The 19,412-nt window shown below is 41.8% G+C and overlaps 1 protein-coding gene across 1 annotated transcript in view; it reads right to left on the reverse strand.

Moving 5' to 3' along the window:
* Nucleotides 1-862: 862 nt before the first annotated feature.
* RICTOR (RPTOR independent companion of MTOR complex 2) overlaps nucleotides 863-19,412 on the reverse strand; it is a 76,133-nt gene continuing 57,583 nt past the window's right edge. The window contains exons 26-32 of the mRNA XM_065406075.1: nucleotides 16,412-16,589; nucleotides 14,034-14,118; nucleotides 12,394-12,627; nucleotides 4,789-4,947; nucleotides 2,653-2,776; nucleotides 1,545-1,683; nucleotides 863-937 (exon numbers count right to left, since the gene is read on the reverse strand). Coding sequence (XP_065262147.1) covers nucleotides 863-937; nucleotides 1,545-1,683; nucleotides 2,653-2,776; nucleotides 4,789-4,947; nucleotides 12,394-12,627; nucleotides 14,034-14,118; nucleotides 16,412-16,589 — 994 coding nt within the window. The remainder of the gene's footprint in view (nucleotides 938-1,544; nucleotides 1,684-2,652; nucleotides 2,777-4,788; nucleotides 4,948-12,393; nucleotides 12,628-14,033; nucleotides 14,119-16,411; nucleotides 16,590-19,412) is intronic.

The following is a 19,412-nucleotide window of genomic DNA, read 5'->3' on the forward strand; positions in this document are numbered from 1 at the left end:
AGTATTCACCCTATCTGATACAAATCATGCTTGTTAAAGATTTTCATTTAAGAATAAGACCAATGTTCACAATACATGAGCATGAATATAGAAATCCCAAACACCACATGCATAATGTACAGGGAAAACAATCAAATTTCAGTTGACTTAAAAAAAAAAAAAAAAGGATTTGTTGTTTTTTAAATCAGAAACTGTAGTGAAAATCCTTAACCAATTTAGATAACATGTTGTATGTAATTGCCACAAAACTGGAGAGAGTGCTAATAAAATAACAACTCTTGCAACTATAGTAACATTAAAATAACTTATAAGAAAACCCCAGATTCATGGAGGCTTTTCTTTCTATCTGAGGTTATGAACCCCTCAAGTAGTGTTACAAACATTAAGAAAACTAACATAGAAGGCCCAACGTTAGTCCCTTGGCGTCCATGGTTACAGTATGCCCCACTGTCGGCAATGGGTTATACTCTCGTGTACCCTGACTCCTGGCGTCCAGGGGTTAATAAGCAAGGCATCATTCTGCTTATCTGGAACAGAATTTGAAGTCAACCATTTAAAAGAGGTCTCTGCACACTGTCGTATATTGTTTAACTGTCATATTAAAAATGAAATGAAAACCTGTGCAGGTGTTCAGTGCTTGTTTCTTGCATATATTGGTAATTATTATTATTAAAACTATGGTAATGAGTTACAATTCCCCAAGGGCTCAGAGGGCTGGGGCAGTGATTTTTGTTGAGAAAAGTCTTCATTCACTCTTCATGTACCAGTAATTTCTGGTGCTCCTATCTTTGCTGTCCAGTCCATCAGAAGTTGTCTGAGGCTTTCAGCAAGTCCATATACCATGCACTGTACAAAACTGAGGTCAGGATTCAGCTGATGTGTCAATTACTGGTTGTTTTGGTGGTGTTGCTAGAACAGCCTCTGCTTCTTCATGCATCTAAAGGGCAAAGAGGATGCAGTATTAACTTACAGGTGTTCTACCATGAACACATCACAGAACCACAAAATTGGCATGATTGCTCACTTCATTTAGAGCACGATGAAACCTGAATCCAATTGGTGCATCTTTTGAAGTTAATACTGTGAAGAACTGAGAAATATCTATTATTTTTTATGAATATTGTGCATGCCTGTGTGTGCTGATGATGGGTTACTTACCATGGAGGGAATGCCAAATATAGGTAAGACACTAGAAGAATAGGTCTCTGTTTAAATCCTGGTCTCAGAGTGCTGTGCACCTTCTGGCAAGTAAATCATACTTTGTTTTGAATAAACTTCTCCTGAGTTACTGCATACTAAACAGAGGCTCCCGAAAGGAAACCCTTGCCAAGACTACCGGGGCTTATTAGGTATCATGACTGGAAACCAGGGGATGTAACCCATAGACCCAGTCACATAGTAGCTGGATCACAGGGTCCTACGCAAAGAGAAGTAGAGGCATGGACCAGTCACTTGAAAAGAGTACACACAGGGGATGACAAAAGGGTCTCAGAAGGGGCAGTTTACCCAAGGATCATGACAAATAAATCTTCACTTCTACTTACTTGTAAAAACTGTACATCTTGAAATAGCTCCTGAATGAACCTTCGAGATGGCAGTCGAAATGTGCAGTGTGCTAGCAAGTAGGACACCTCAGAGTAAAGGCAGATGTCATCAAATGCTTGGGGGAATTTCTCTTTAATGCTAATTATTTAGGAAAAGAAAGCAATTTTAATATACTCTCACATGTAACCATCATAATATTTTTTTTTTAAACTGTTCAGCTAAATGTTGGTCATAATGGTTGACAAAACTTCTCTCTTCAGCGACAGAAGTTGAGAATTTTTAATTTGTTCAGCCAAAACAATCAACTCATGTAAGAAGAGAAGCACCTAATCCAAATGATCTACAGGGATTATTATTATACTGTTTGGTCACAAGCACTTCTCAACATGTTACATTAGCTAACATTTTGTATCCAACCAGAGGAAATTTAGATTAAATGAAGTTCTATATAAGTATACGAACAAAAATCTCAAATTGGAAAGCACTATTCAAGTCCTTAGGCTAGATTTTATTTTAAAGTGAACAGCACAGCATAGTAGTTTATAACCAAATAGTACAGTATATAATTAAAAGCAACAGGCACTCATTGCATGTAGTGAAGCATTAAGAAAATTCATACAATAAGGACTTTAAGCAGTCAAACTTTTTTTAAATGTACAAAACCACTGCATATCAAATGCACAAAATACCATAATGGTTAAAGGACTATTATGAAAGAAAATGAGACAGAGAAAACAAGTAGATATTAATTTAAGGTTTAATAATAAATCTTAAAAGGCAAGTCCTTAAAGTCTGTCATTCCTCAATCTGTCCTTAACTCCCACCAGTATACATAGGCATGACAGAGTTCCTACAAAATAGTACAACCATACATAAAAAATATGTGTAGTGCTTAGCATTGCAGTTAAGCAAAAACTGAGCCCAAATTTTGGATTCACTTAGTGGAGACATTATGCCAACCCATCTCTACAGACTTATGACAAAATCAGTTTTGATGCTTTTTAAAGCCAGGAGAAAAACATGAAAAAAAAATACAGTTATGATTTTACAAGATATCTACACTGAATGCTGGTAAAAACTATAGTTTGAAGGACACATTTTACTTACGTTAGGAGTCCAGTTTCATGGCCTTTTGTTCCTACTGAACTACTCAAATTGATTACTAAGCGTAAGACTTCTTTTCGCAGCAGTATTCGGCACACTGGTGTATCATCTGGAATTGACTTTACTCCTTAGGAAAATAAATTCCATAGTATGAATTTCAATCAGGACACTCTTTCATTGTGTTAAATGGAAGTGTCATGTACTATACAGCTGAACCGTGCTAATTCACAAAAATCGCTGCATTTTGTGAATTACCAACACACACACACACACACACACACACACTAAAAAATGCAAAACCAACAAAACCCATCACCAAATATACTTTGTTCATTTATTTTACCACAACAGTAATTTAGTTTTAACTAGTTAGGTTACAGCTTAAGTATACTAGTAAATATTGTGCAATATATTTTACAACAACGAGGTCTTAAAGATTTAACACCCAACTACATTTCTGTCCCTGCTGTGGCACTGGCAGACCAGGTGCCAGCTCTTGCCATGGCTTTAGGCCTCGGTAGAGCACTGATAAATTCAATGCTGGAAACCAGTCTGTTTCACCTGTGTGTTAGTATGGATAACATGGGTGCTGGACTTATAACAAAGGGTTTAGTCTTTATGAAAAACTTAAATATTACCTTTATAGCATGCAGTAATCTCACTTATACCACCTTTATCACATGCTATAAAGGTAATATTTAAGTTTTTGCTTTGTAACCACAAATATATGTTTGCTCTGACACTTTATCATCTCCTGCCCATCAAGAAGGGCCATCCAAACTAAATGGGCCATTGTGGAACATCAGTATAAAAAGACTTTGTTAATTGCCCCCTCACACCATGAAGGGGCTACCTGAAAAAGGGCTCAAACCGATGGGATGAATTCTGGAAAAGGAAATAAAAATAGCTGACAATAAAATTTTTCATCTCTTTTGCTATTTCGACTCTCACAGGACCAGAGCCATGAAACAGAAGCAGAGATCCACAGGGTCAACCTAGGATAGCCCTAAAAGACATTCAGAGCTGACATTACAACAACTCTTGTCGCCTACAGGAACCATAGGCTAACTCATTTGTGTATATATGCTTGCCTGCTTTAACCTTATAATAGCTCTCTCATTTCTTTTTCCTTAATAAATCTTTAGTTGGTTTATTACTGGATTGGCTGCAAGTGTTGTCTTTGGTGAGAGATTTAAGGTACAAATTGACCTGGGGTAAGTGACTTGTCTCTTGGGACAGGAAGCAATCGGAATCTTTTGTGACCTTTGGTGCACAGCAACCAACTATCACTAAGTCCAGCTTGCTGGGGTGGCAAGAAAGACAGGAATACCCAAGTGGACTAAGTGACTCTAGGAGTTCACATTTGTTACTGGGTTGGTGAATTCCAATTATAGAACACACAACCAGTCTGGGATCTCTGCCCTGGTGCTTGACCCTCTGCCCTGAGGTTGGCATTCGTGGTTGTGAACCATTCCACACAGCATGACACTTCAACCCAATTCTGAGCAAAAATGTAGTGGGGAGATCTGCCTTTGTATGTGAATTATAAGCTATTTGGGTTAGCAAGGTTGTACTTTATATGTAAAGTAATTACACTAATTCAAATGATTACAAACCAACGAGGAATTATATTCAAAGATAAAATGTCTTCCCTAATATTTTAAAAGAAATCCAAACTATAAAAAGCTCAACATTTATCAGTTTATAACGGTGTTTAAATATGGTCCCCTATTCTATTTTAAAGGTCCAAAATATGGAATAGAATGTTCTTAAGAGTCCTATATAAACAACTTTAAAGATAATTTTCAGTCTGCTAACAGTAGGCTGGAAAAATAAGATGATTAATTTGATTTAAACTGAGGTACAGAGAAGTTTAATTGACCTGCCAAAAGGCCACAGTGAGTAAATGTTAGAGCCAGGAATAGAACTCAGCTCACCTGACACCCAGTTTTGGTGCTCTTTCATGCTACCTTCCTGACAGTGACAGAAAAACACCTAAATCATTTAAAAAAAACCCTACTGCTACTCTATTACAGTAATTGCAAACAAAATTGTCTTTTAAAATATTTAAGAATAAGAAAGAAAATACTTAAAAAATGAATTAATACTTTTCTAATACTAGCAAAGTTGCATGCTTACCTAGTACAAGATCCGTACTCTTGGTACTACTAGCTGAACCATGGGATACTGCATCACTACATCCTGAAATCCCAGAAAACTTTGAGGAATGAGAAACCACATCTAAGTGATTATGTATGGTCTGCCCACACCAATCAGAATATGGAATGTCAGGAAAATCTGAAAAAAAATAATATTGCCTATTTCAAGTAAAGTATTGAAAACATACAAGTATGCATTTGAAGGGAGAAGAAAGCAAATTGCAATGTTTAGTCCACAAGATGTTGATGCATTAGAAATGGTAACTGTCAGCATACAATTTGACATCTTTTTAAAAGCCAGATGTTGAACCTTGGACAAAACTGTACCAATATTCCTGAAGTTATCTATGACATTTCTCTTAAGGTTTATATGTTTGAGAATCAGCATTTGCTAAAATGAAAAATCAAACTGAAGCACTGACAGATGCTTCAAAGACTATCAGGATGATGACTTCCAACTCAATCTAAATGTTGGAAAACTAGCAGGCACAATAAAGCATTATTTATTAATTTATTATTATTATTAATAGTAGTAGTAATATTAGTGTTACATTAGCATCTAGAAACCCAAACTGAGATATAAGCCCCACTGCACTAGTGCTGTTCCTACACATGGTAAGTAATCACTTTTGCCCTGAAGATTTTACAATCTAAACAGGTTGAACAGGCTGTGAAATTTCTTACCCTATAATTTCCTTTCTTCTAGGAGTGTTTCCAACAATTCTGATATATATGAACTAGTCCCCTCTGTCAACTCAATGCTGTAACACAACTCCTGCTACTCAAAACTTGTTATCTGGTGTGACAGACCCAGACCAGTGGGGTACAGGAGTCTAGTAGAGGGCAAATATACTGGTCACTGGATGAGTAGTTTTCTATTCCCTGAGTGACCAGAAAAGGGGCTGCACTAGAGTAATCAGGAACCTGCTAGAACCAGTTAAGGCAGGCAGGCTAATTAGGACACCTGGAACCAATTAAGAAGCAGCTGCTAGAATCAATGAAGGCAGGCTAATCAGGGCATCTGGGTTTTAAAAGGAGCTCACTTCAGTTTGTGGTGCGAGTGTGAGGAGCTGGGAGCAAGAGGCGCAAGGAGCTGAGAGTGAGAGGGTGTGCTGCTGGAGGACTGAGGAGCACAAGCGTTATCAGACACCAGGAGGAAGGTCCTGTGGTGAGAATAAGGAAGGTGTTTGGAGGAGGCCATGGGGAAGTAGCCCAGGGAGTTGTAGCTGTCATGCAGCTGTTACAGGAGACACTATAGACAGCTGCAGTCCACAGGGCCCTGGGCTGGAACCCGGAGTACAGGGCGGGCCCGGGTTCCCCCCAAACCTCCCAATTGACCTGGACTGTGGGTTCTTCCAGAGGGGGAAGGTCTCTGGGCTGTTCCCCAACCCACATGGTGAATCTCTGAGGCAAGAAAATCTGCCAATAAGCACAGGACCCACCAAGATAGAGGAGGAACTTTGTCACACTGGCTTGCCACCAGATGATTCATTCCAAAATGGAGTAAAAGTTCTTAGAATATGATTAATAACAATAACTTCAATAGCAAATCAGTAAATGTTTTACAGTAGGAAAACTGGTTCATAAACTGTAGCTTTAAAAATTAAATGTTGTTCCTTGGCTAAGGTACCATCCAGGGCAGAATTGTGGTAGACTCTGGTAGCAGAAAGCAAATGATTGGGTAACAAATGCTCATTCTGCAGCCCAGCGTCCCTCAAACTTCTGATATGCATGGGAAATAGTGAAGGATAAAAAAGTAGACTGAGATGGGGGGAGGAGGGGAGGGAAAGAAACTGTATGCCTCTACAATTCATAACTTGATCCGTCTGGCAAGAGGTAGTTTGGATACCCTGAGCCCTTGGCACTTCAGATTAAAAGTTGATTAACAGGTAGCCTGGTGGTTTTATCAATTCAGTGATCTTTGTATAGATCTTTAGTGCTCTCTGAACATCCAGATTATACCCAAGCTTTTCTACAGAATACTGTGGCTTTGGACAGAATGACAGGAGGATGTCTTCTTGTGAGGCATGGAAAGCCGAGTTCACCTTTGGCAAGAAAGATTCTGGGGTCCTAACACCACCTTCATCCTGGAATACACAATGAGGTTCCTGCATGGATAAAGCTGAAACTCTAGGGCTTTGTCTACACTACAGGAAAAAGTCGATCTAAGCTATGCAATTTGAGTTATGTGAATAGCATAACTCAAGTCGACATAGCTTAGATCTACTTACCGCGGGGTCCACGCTAACCGATGTCGACGGGAGACGTTCTCCCGTTGACTCCCCTTACTCTTCTTGATTCGGTGGAGTACAAGAGTTAACGGGAGAGCAATCTGCAGTCGATTTAGCGGGTCTTCACTAGACCCGCTAAAATCGACCACCGATGCATCGATCACCGTGTGTCGATCCCCCAGTAAGTGTAGACAAGCCCTCAGACTCATCCTGAAAATGTGATCGTGACCAAGAAACAGGTTTGGATGAACAGGCAGAATGGTGTGACCAATGGCTCCAAAGGGTTATGCTTTCAGCACCTGCAGTAGGCCCCGTTTAGGAAAGGCTGGTCTGACCACAAGTCTAGCCACTCTGACAGCTTTCAGAAATCTGCATACTTGAAGATTCTTTGACAAGTAACCTGTATGTAAGATGCTACTTATGGCCAACACCTGGCATGATATGGTGTTGGGCTCAAGTCCCTTGCCCACACTGTTCTCAAGAAAGTCAGAATAGCTGGGATACCAGGGTCCACGGGATTTTTGTTGCTTTTTAGACACTATGCACTAAACCTTGTCCAGATGGAAGAATAGGCATTTAGCATTAAAGTCTATTTGGAGGAGACTAGAGTGACAATCATTTTGGAGGATAGAGAGTGATTAATGCTTCCGTCAATAGCCAAGCTGTTAGTTGTAGATGGTCTGGGTCTAGATTGAGGCAAAGACCTTGGTGTGAAGGATATCTGGTCTCACTGGTCCATACAATGCAGCTTCCAAGGCCAAGTCTGCCATATCTAAAAACTCTCCTCTCCTCAGCCAGTGTGAAGCCGAGCTACCACTTTTGCTTCTTCTTGCCTTATCTTCTGAATCACCTTCCCTAAAAATGGGAAAGGTGTGAATGCATAAAGCAGGCCTTGTGGCCATCTGTGTCAAAAAGCATCCACTTGGAGGGACCTGCTTCTCTGGTATAGTACTTCGGCAGCTTTCTGTTCTTGTGACCGGCAAACAGGTCAACTGCTGGAGGCCATATTCCTGTGATATCAGGCTGATATCCTGTGATATCCTAATTCAGATATCATTCTGAGTTGATTACACATCAAACCACCTAGTTTACCTTCTGGTTCAGTTCTCCCTTTGTTTGCTTGTATTGTATATGTACTGCTCTTATGGAAAATAAGTTCTTCTTAGCCCATTCCATTATCTCCATTGCTTCTGCAGGTAAGAGTTGAGCTCCAAGTTCCCCCATGGCTGTTGATACATGTGACAGTGGTAGTGCTGTCCAATAAGACCAAAATGTGGCTGCTCTTGAAGTGGCTCTGGAGCCTTTTTTGGACTAGCTTGACAGCGCTGAGATCTAAGGGGTAGATGCTTTGATTCCTTTCTATGGAGTTTAAGTACTTTGTACTTGTTCTGTATCCCACATGTGCTGATCACACCATCAGGATGGCATCTGTTGTGAGTACCCAGGGGTGGGTCTGAAAGGCATGTGGGAAGACCCTTACAGACTTTTTTGGGACTGTCCATCATCTGAGGGAGTACAGTACCTAGCTTGGAACCAGCACTTGATCCTGCATATGTTTTGGTGAATGGTTCCATACTTTCAGGAGAAACACCTGGATACATCTGATACGGGATCTTCCCCATGGAGTGATTACTATACATGAAATCAGAAGGCCCAGTAACTGTAGAAATTGAGCTATGGACAGCCTTGTGTTTCTTACCACTATATACAAGGTTCTGGATTTTCTGGAATCTGTCCAGGGATGGGTAGACCCTTGCCACATAGATGGCAAAGTCCACCCCCAGCTGAACTATCCTTGTGAAAAGGACCAGGGAATTCTGCCTGGTGTTTATCATGAAACTGTGCTTGAAGTTATAGTGTCTGGAATGTGGCACAGTTTGCTGCTACTTTGGCTTGAGTTCTGATAAAAATGTCATCAAGAAAGGGATACAGGTGAGTGCCCTGAGACCTGAGTCTGCCGATGACCATCACCAGCATCTTGGGAAAGACCTTGGGGGACAATGAAAAAAGAACTGGCAGAGTTGTGCACTTTTAATGGGTTGTGCCATACACAAATCTCAGTAGGTGGTGGTATATATGGGTGCATCGATATGCATCATCTAGGTCCATTGAGGCAAGAAAGACTGCTTGGGACAGGGATGCTACCATCGAAGCTAGGGTCTCCATCCAGAATCTATCTTTGTTCATTTATTGAGTCGAAATAACTAGGATGACTCTGATGGTACACTTTTAGATGATTAAGAATATGATGTGTAGCCTTAAGAACCTTTCTTCTGAGGGTACTTTTTCTCTTGCTCTTATGTCCAGGATTTTATTTAGCACAAGCTCACATTTGATGTGGCTGCATGAGATGGGGGATTACATGAAGAAAGGATGGGATGGGAAGCTTTATTCGAGGGAGTAACATCAACTCACTACCTCTCATCCACTTCTGTGGTTGATAGAGACCATTCTCCTGAGAAATGAGAAATTCTGCTTCCTAGATTCAAATCTGGACAGAGGCACATTTATTTGCTTGTTGCCATAATGAGCCCTCAGAGAGGCTGCTGCCATCTCTGATTTTGCTGCCTGATCCATGGCTCCAGGGCTTTCCTGAATGAACCTGCTGTCCTTTCCTTAGGTACTTTTGTGAGGAGAATGGACAGAGTATCTCTGTTACTGGGCTTGTATAACTTCATCAAGGCAGTATGTGGGGGAAAGGGAAGGACTATTTTGGTTTAGAAGTGTTGTCTGCCACAATCTAACCAACTTTCCCCCCAAACAGCTGAGAGACTGTGAATTTGGATGACCATAGGATTTGTTTGAAGTGGGCATCTGCAATCTGGGGCATAGCCATACATGGTGCCTGTCTGCTGAGCTGGATGCTGTGACCCTGACTGAGAATCTCATTGCATCAATTGGGGGCATTGCTAGAGTCCCCAGAAGTCCACAGAAGCTGTTGCTAGGGATATTTTCTTAATGGTAGACCAGAAATCAGGATGTCTGTGTCTCCCTTGGCATTATGGTCAATCCAGCCAGGACACTGTAGTTCTTGTGATGCATGTAGTGGCCATGGACATTCTGAGGGTAGCCAAGGAAACCTCAAAATCCCTTGGTGGCTTCCATCTTTCTATCAGTTGCATCTTTGGGAAAGAAATCCCATTCGGATGGGATCATTATATCTTTTGCCATAGATGCCACTGCAGCACTGACCTTTGATATTTCTGTGATGGCATTTTTTAACCTAGGTTCTATAAGTTGCAAGAGCCAACTCAAAGTCCCCCCAAGCCAACAGCTCATTGGGCTGACGCAGCTAAGGCATGTGCATACCTGCTTATGGCTTACCCTTATTAAGGAATTCCCATTTCTCCCTGATCACACCTTCAAAGAATGGGTGCAGTGGGATTGCTGTCTCAGACAAAGATTTGGAAGGCAGGTATTTGCCCTTTGACTTTTCCTTATATATCTGCTCCTGTTGCATCATATGGTCTCAAATTTAAACAGAGGAAAATACCTTTTCTGCATTTCTTCCATGCCCTATTCAGAGACTGAATATGAGCACTCTCCTTCCTTAGCAGAAGGGGTGGTGCTTTAAGTCAGGGCACAAACACCTCTTAGATTTCTAGCTTTTTTCCTCATTTTTATTCTATTTTGGTTTTTAAAACTTTTTTTCACCCACTTTGAAAGCGTTGCCACTCAGGTGTAGCCGGGGCAGGGTCTCTTGCAGCTCTTCTATCTTAAGCTATCTGAATAGATCTCCCTCTCTGTTCTTCCCCTCCGGGTTCCACTCCCTCTTCCTGGGGGATGGGGTCTCATTGCTAGAGTCCCCAGACTTGTGTTGAGAAAAAGGGGAACTGCATATGGTCTTACTTCTTTCCCCAGAGACCTTAGGACTCACTTTAGCATCTGGTGGGGAACAGAAAAGCAGCACCATGTCCTACTCAATGATTTCTTCTTCTGACCTGGGTCTGCCCTAGGATATACCCCTTGGGCTGGCCAGAGAGTGTCCTCCCCGTCCTTTGATTCTCTCCCCAATATGCTCTGAGACTCCTGATCAGGCTTTTCTGCATTTAGGTCATGGCTCCTTGGGGTAAGGACGGACCCAATAAGACTGTCTGACTAAGTCCCAGGCCTTGGCAGCATGAGGGTCAGCTGGTTGTGAACAGGCCCTCTGAAGAGCCTGTAAATGATGCCTCACACTGATTTAGCTTGGTGTTAGCAGGAGTGCTCCATCATGCCTGTACTGGCAGGAAGGTAACGGTCAGATCCCGGTGGCTGATACCACCACACTGCTTTTTACCTGATCGGAGGAGGAAGGAGAGTAAAAGCTCACCACTATCTGAAAAATTATTTAAATTAAAGCTGGCAAAGAAATGGTTGGGAGCAAAGTGAATTGCCTATGAACTGCAAGATGAGATGCCATGGCAGAAGATCTGGCATCAAGCTAGAAAACAGGACATGACCAGAAGGGGCTGTGTTACAGTACTACACTGCCCCTGGAAACGGAAGGCAGGAGGCAAATAGCCCATATGTATCAGAATTGTGGGAGAGACTGGGCTGCAGAAAAAGGAAGTATTAAGCTATTTTAACAGATGGAGAACTGAGGCATTACTCCAGTTTTACACCAGTGTAATTCCACGGAACTTGCCAAAAAATTCACACAGCAAGTCTGTGGCAGAGCTGGAAACAGAACTCAGATTTTTAAATTTTAAGGTTGATCCAAAGTAGATCAGCATGGTGAAACGGCAGAGACCCTGCCTATAGAGGTTAGAAGTTCTGTTAGCAGAATCTGTTTTACTATAGACACCATAAAGGGCACACACCAGCAAACTCTGCAGAAGCAGGTTTGGGAGGGAAGTGGAGAAACCTCTTATGACGCATTCTACTCCAAAGCAGAGTAATTGGAGAAGAAAGACAACCAAATCCCCTTCTGTTCACTGCATCTCTTCTCAGACAGACTCTCCAAGCATAAGCTAGTTATTTCCATTTTAACATACATATTGTCTGCTGGTTTGAAAGTGAGTCTCAGTTTTCTGCATGCTGATCTATGTGCAGGCTTGAATTAGGTTTCAAATTTTCACATTTTAAATAATTTTCTTCTTTGGTGAGCTTTACAAATTTTTTTTTAAAAAGAATGTATGCACACAATTGCATGAACACCAACAAAAGAAGCGGAAAATTGGGAAATTATAATCTAGAAATATCACTGCTGATTGCACAAGATTTTAGTGCTATACAAAGACAGCATAGCCATTAAAAAGGATGCATTATTTTTGTTCATCTTCACAACAGACTACATCAGTATTTTTATTCAGCATTTCTATAAATCCCATTGAAGCATAAATAAAAGTAGATAGTAATGGAGGCAAACTAACCTGTATGACTATATGCAGTGTTCACTCTGTTATTCTGCTGGTATCCCAGTATCTGGATACAAACGCAATAAAGGCAGTTATCATCTGTGTGCTCCTGTAACCCAGTGTCTTCTGTGTTTTCTAAAAACTGAGAGGCATCTGAACGACTTGTATTCATTATCTCTGTGAGGCTGATCTGCTGTCTAAGCATTTGGAAGGGACTTTTGACAACATCCGCAGTCCCAGATGGATGGCCTGTAGACACACAATTAGAAATCAGAAAAAAGCAAGATCAAAGTAAGTTAAGATTATATTTTTTTAATTAAATCCCTTTTAAAAATTAGCCAAAAAATGAAATATTTTTAGTTGGGAAGTGGCGTATCTCCAAGAAGAGTTGTTCGTATTAAAACTCTGATTTTCTTTCTGTAATAAATCTCACAACATCCCATACAACCTCAATTTCTTTATGAGTAAGACAGTCAAAATACTGCAAAATTAAAATACATCCATTGCACATTCAAACTGAAGAAAATATGCACAGCCAATAATGAATTTATTTCAACATTAATAATGCAAAAAAAAATACATAATAAATATTGACTCCCTTTCAAAATAAAAGCATGAAACTTTGGTATAAACTCAATATATACAAAAATAGAAGCAGGTATTTGACCTTCTCTTTTATTGGTGCAACAAACTGATGTATGCAATCAAAATGTTTTGTATAATAGTTTTTGTATGTGACAAGTTTGATAACTACACAACTAACCAAGACATTGCAAGTGCTGCTGATAACCAGTTAAAATTACGACAAAGAAGAAAAGCAACCCCATAACAGTAAATAACCAGGAAGCCCAAAAATAAACCAAATCCCCCACTTTCCCTTTACATTGCCACTAACAATATTTCTTTCTTCAGTAGCTCTTTAAAAACATGTGTCTTGCAGTGAGACCTGAAGGTCAGTGGATTCTGACTATTTTGATCTAAGAGGGGGAAACATTCCTAAAGGAAACACGATATCCACCAAAAGAACACCATCTTTTACACCATACTGGAGTAGGGCAGGGTGTCCAGCTCAAGCGCCTCTGCTGATCTCAATTGTTACAATATGTCACAAGGAGAGAGGTTGTACTTCAGTAGGAAAATCATAAGCGGTAAGGCTTTGTAGGTCAATACCACCAGGAAATACACAAGTAGTCAGAGAAGATCATGAGACAGTGGTTGAATATGCTTATGGCAAGAAAGTCAGGTTACCAAGCAGGCAAAGATGATCATCCAGAGGAAACAGGAATCTAACCAATCTTCCAGGTTACAAACAGTGGGCAACAATTGGTGGAGACATACCTTACTATCAATGGGGGAGAGAATTTCTGCCCTGGTTTACAGTTAGTTTGCTTTCTCTAACCCATCATGAGCAGTTGTTTCTCAATTGGTCTCTAGTTCTTTTCCCTGGTGTGTTATCTTGCTTCCAAGCAAGACCAGGACACCTTGCAAGCAAGATCTGATATGGGGCCGATGCTCCGTTATCCTGAAAAATCTAAATTCAGTCCTCAAAACTGAACAGCTAAGAATAACCTTTTCAAGAAGGGTAAGGAAAGAAAAAAAAGTATGGTAAAGTCTAGCTATATAATTAAATGGTATTGAAAAGAAAAAACAACTACCTCCTACATCAGATGCAAAGACTCTAGTTCCACGGTCATCAAATGGAGGCATGGTTTTCTTTTGGAAATAAGGAGTCTCCTTAACCTGAAACATTTTAAATGAAAGTTATGCAGAAGTGTTTCAAGAAAGTCATTAAAGGATCTTTGAACTAATATGCAGAATTTTTTTTTAGATTTTATTGAACAGCTGGAAACTGAAGCTTATAAAACAAGATGATCACAATTAGTTACGTTTTTATAATCTATACAGCTAATAGACAAAGTGCACACAATAACCTGAAGATTATATCATTTGCTGCATCTACAAATATTTCTACAATATGATACATGTGAAAGGTGCTTTAAGGACAGAACTCTGCTCCGTGGAGTTTAAGATGCAAGTAAGGGCTTGATTACATGGGGAAGTTAGTGTGCAGAGAGCCCAGAAAGTGTCCACATAGGAAATCAGTGTACAGTATCTACTCCGCACTAACAGCTAGGCTTTTCCTCACATGTAGACAAGCCCTTATGTATAGCAAAACAATTAATGGTAGAGGGTGAAAGGAAATATTGGAAAGAGGATTACAACAGTAAAAATCAAGGAATAAATTACTTATGTAGTTACACATCTTATTAGTTCTTTGTGTTTTCCTCTATTGTGTACATAGTTTTTAGATATTGTATAGTAATATATTATATGATAAATTTGATGGAACAAAGTTTGATAGAAGAACAGATATTGGCGAGAGATCAGTACTGGAAGTCTAACCAAAGTGAGTCCTGAGCAGGAATTTGAAGGAGGAATGAAACTACATCGTACAGGATCAGAGGATATTCTACACGTCCCTAGGAATAGCTAGGTGCGCTGAGCTGGAAGTCAGGATAGGGAAGGGAGAACTAGGCACTAGCAGTGGTATCTGCAGCCATGAAGATGAGAATGAGCAAGTTTGAATATGATGAAAAATGATCAGAAAAGAGTGCAGAAATGCAAAGAGTGAGGGACATTCAAGGAAGATTATTTTAGATACAGCATGCTGGATAGGAGAGTAATATAGCCATGGCATCAACCGGGTTCTTTAGCACTAGTGGTGTAGAAGATGGGTCACATTTTGAAGATAAATTATTCATTACTTAGATTACAGTAGCATTTACAGAACTCAATCAGGATAAGGGCCCCATCATGCTAGATGCTGTACAAATTGTGAAAGAATTGGCAGGATTTATCAAGTCTGGACGCGTGCACTGAAGAGTACAGTAAAAACATTACATCAAGTTTGTGAAGCAGGGTAACAGGGAGGTTGGTGCAATTATTAACAGAAACGAGGAAGAGGGCTTTGGGGATGAACAGAGTTCCACATTGCACTATAGTTGTTTTGAGCTGGCAGCTTGATGTCCATATATGTATGTTATCATCTGTGCAGTTATTTAGGTATGTGTTTGGGTAGAGAAAGTTGCAGAACTTTACTGGAGGGATACAAAGTTAGATTTGGGAACCACCAGCAGAGAGATGGCAGATCTTAAAAGAAAAAGTTTACCTAAGAAAAGGGTGCAGTAAGATGAGGGGGCAAGGACAGAACCTTGAACACCACCAACAAAAAGGAGGTAAAGCCAATGAGGAAATTTCTGCTGAAGGAGAGTTTGATGAGAAAGGCAGAGACAGTCAAGTGAATGATAAAAGAGGGGGAAGTGATAGGCTATCAGTAGATCAAGGAGGATGAGAACATGGAAGAGCCTCTAAGTTGGCCAGTAGTGAAAACAACCAAGTGGAGCAGAAGAGAAATGAGATCACAGAGGACTTACAAAGGGTTAGAGAAGAGAAAACAGGCGAGAGAGCATGTAGAGGAGGAGGAGAAGAGAAATGAAGCAGTAGTTATTTAATGAGGGGAGCGCACTGGGAGTGGCAGAAGGATTTCACGAGGGAAGATCAAGTGCAGATGGAGGGGGTGAAAAATGATTATGCCAATTTTAGTATAAAACAATGTCAACAGGAAGTCCTATTGTGATGACGCACAAAGTAATATCCCATACATAGCTGTTAGCGAGTGCTGAGATTTCAACCTCAAGAAGCATAGGTTTTCTACTTTAATTCACTAGCTTTTTATCTAAGAACAGTTAATTTAAATGAAAAACACCCTTCCAAAACTATGTGCCAAAATGGATTGGAACTCTGTAAATAACTAAGGTAGGAAAGTGTCCCCATTTCAGAAACGTGTGCAACTCAGAAATTTCAGTATCCTGCTATTCCTACATACGTAGATCTCCTCATTGAGGTAGATGAGAATTTCACACATCCTAACAGAATACTGAATCAGTGGGGGAAGTTTTGACATTACTCATGAAAATAAATGCAAACTCATTTTCATTCTGTACATCAGTTAAACACATTGCTGTGTACATACCTGAAATATTTCATTGATATCCACTGGGAGAGCAAGGCCAATGTAATCATCAGTACTACCATACGTAGCATTGGACACCATGGACCGAACAGAGGAGGAACGCTGCAGTGTGTTTTGGTTAATAGGGCTTAATAAATCTTCTTTATCTAGCGAGGCATAACTTAAAGCTTTCATGAACCTGTAAGATAATTAAAAGAACAAATGACAAACTTCTGACAATCACTCCTTTTTAGATTCTGCATCTATAGGTGGGGGTTGTTAGTACTGCCTGTGTTAAGGTTGCCAAACACATCCCAGTATAAGACCCCATTTCCAGTTACTTATGACTTGGCCAAATTTTAACCACTTGGGCTTAAATTTTCCATGCCAGGTGTCTGCTTCAGGCTGAAATTTCTTTTGGAAAATTTCAACCAAAATAGTTTATCTATTTCCAAAACAAGGTCAAGGAAATATACATTTTGCCAATGTTAAAAAAATGTGACAACCTTTATTTGGGAAACTAGCACCCCCATGATTTGGGGAAAGGACTTGACATTTGGCAAGGGGTGGCCTCTGTGCCAAGGATGTGACTTTTGATATCTGCCTGAATTTGGCCAAGTTACAAGCCTTAGGGGGGGGGGAAAAATCACATTTCACATATGCTCAATAGAGATTTTAGATTTCAGTGGCTAAATCAGGGGTGGGCAAACTACAGCCCGTGGGATTGCCACCCCCGTGGTGCCGTGGGCCCCACGCCGCTCCTGGAAGTGGCTGGCACCATGTCCCTGCAGCCCCTGGGAGTGGGGGGGCAGAGAGCTCCGCACGCTGCCCTCGCCTGCAGGCACCACCCCCCGCAGCTCCCATTGGCTGGGAAGGGGGAACTGCAGCAAATGAGAGCTTTGGGGGAGGTACCTGCAGGCGAGGGCAGCGCGTAGAGCCCTCTGCCCTCCCCTCCCCCAGGGGCTGCAGGGACATGGTGCCGGCCGCTTCTGGGAGCGGCGTGGTGTCAGGGCAGGCAAGGAGCCTGCCTTGGCCCCAGTGCACGCCGCTGCCACCCCAGAGCTGCTCCAGGTAAGCGGCGCCATGCCAGAGCCCACACCCCGAACCCCTCCTGCACCCCACACCCCAGCCGCACCCCAACCTCTTGCCCTGAGCCCCCTGCCACACCCTGCACCCCTTCCTGCATCCCAACCCCCTGCCCTGAGCCCCCTGCCGCACCCTGCACCCCTTCCTGCATCCCAACCCCCTAACTCCCTGCCCTGAGCCCCCCGCCGCATCCTGCACCCCTTCCTGCACCCCAACCCCCTAACTCCCTGCCTTGAGCCCCCTGCCACACCCTGCACCCCCTCCTGCACCCCAACCCCTTGCCCTGAGCCCCTTTCTGCACACCACACCCTTTCCCACACTCCGCACTCCCTCCTACATCCCAACTTCCTGCCCCAGCCCTACATTCATGGCCCTGCATGCAATTTCCCCACCCAGATGTGGCCCTCAGGCCAAAAAGTTTGCCCATCCCTGGGCTAAATTCTCCAAAGATTCTGTCTTCACTGGGTGTGTTCCTGGTACTGAGCAGATCTCTTCCTACAATTGCAGCTCTGGGCTGTTGCAGGCCATTCCAGGTCTGGGCACTAGAACTGAGAGCAGGGACTCTTTCTCCTGTGTGCTCAATGATTTCCCTACCCTGGCTGGGCTCAGATAGAGTAGAGGAAAAAACCACCTGAACTGAATGCAGAGGGGACAAGATCTGTACCCAAGGATGGAGAGTGGAAGAAATGGGGACAAGGAACCTGGGAGGGTGGACTAGTATTAGTGAGGAGAGAGGAGAGGGAAATTGGGACAGGGAAATCTGGAACTGGCTATGCAAAAGCCTGGGACTGAAAGCCAGTGGGGTAGGAGAAAAGAGGGGAGACAGATCTGATAAAGAGCCAGGGTGCAGGGGGAAAACTGGTACTGACTTGTAAAAAACAGACAGGAGCTGGGGGTGAAGGGCACGATGAGATGAGATGAGATGAACCAATGCGGGGATTGGGACTGGGTGAGTGGAGAGAGAGAGAGATCAGATGAGGTGCCAAGTAGTGGAGAATGGGACTGGCTGATCAATGAGATAAGAGTTCTGAGGAATGGAGACTGGGAGTGACTGTGGAAGAAGAACAGGACGGGGAGGGATAAGGCGCGGTGAGGAAGAGACAAGAACATGTTGGAGGGGATGGGGCAGAAGGGGTCATGCTTTGAGGGAATGGGAAGAAGCTTCTGTGCCCACTAGTGCACTCCCCCTACAGATCTTGGAACAGAACCCAAGATTCTGGAGTCTCCCCATCCCTCTGTTGTCAGCAGATATCTGGCAAACTGTCTCTCTCATTCCCCTTTAGTACTGGTCCACATAAAGGACAACCTACTAACAACTATCAGTTACTCTGCTAGCTCAAGTGACAGAGGTATGTGGTGGATCTAAAGGTCTCAACCCTACCAATGACCCATATGGGTGTCAATATTATGTCGTATAATTAAATTTCTTTTTTCCCCCGTTCCCCATTTGCTTTTTAAAAACATAGGAAATTAAATACAAAAACTATGTTAAAAGATCATTGTTTGCCAAGTCAAGCACTCAAAGCTTAGGAAATCCAACAATTAAAATTAGCTGTGCATCCTTAATTCAGACCCCTTGTGTGTGTATACTCGATAATCTTTAATTACATGATCAAATATTTCTTTTTCCACAGGACTCCTGGCACATTCAGTATACAAGATGGACCTCTCTAAGCATGAATCAGGGTTGTGTAGTGAAGGAGATCATCTGTAGGACCACTGCTTCATTTGCTGGTCTCATGGTTAAAGCAGGTAGAATTGGATTTTATTCTTGGTATCTTATTCTAGTAAGTATCTCTGCGAACTAGCACTAATTAGAGTAGCAACCGATGCAGAAAAAAATTCATGCCATTAATCTAGACCTAGACAACTACTTACTACAATGAGTGAACACCACAAAACAGCCATACCACTTTAAATGTTCTAATGACACCTA

This window comes from Emys orbicularis, chromosome 6, assembly GCF_028017835.1.
Source record: "Emys orbicularis isolate rEmyOrb1 chromosome 6, rEmyOrb1.hap1, whole genome shotgun sequence".
In the NCBI taxonomy this organism is placed as follows: Eukaryota; Metazoa; Chordata; order Testudines; family Emydidae; genus Emys; species Emys orbicularis.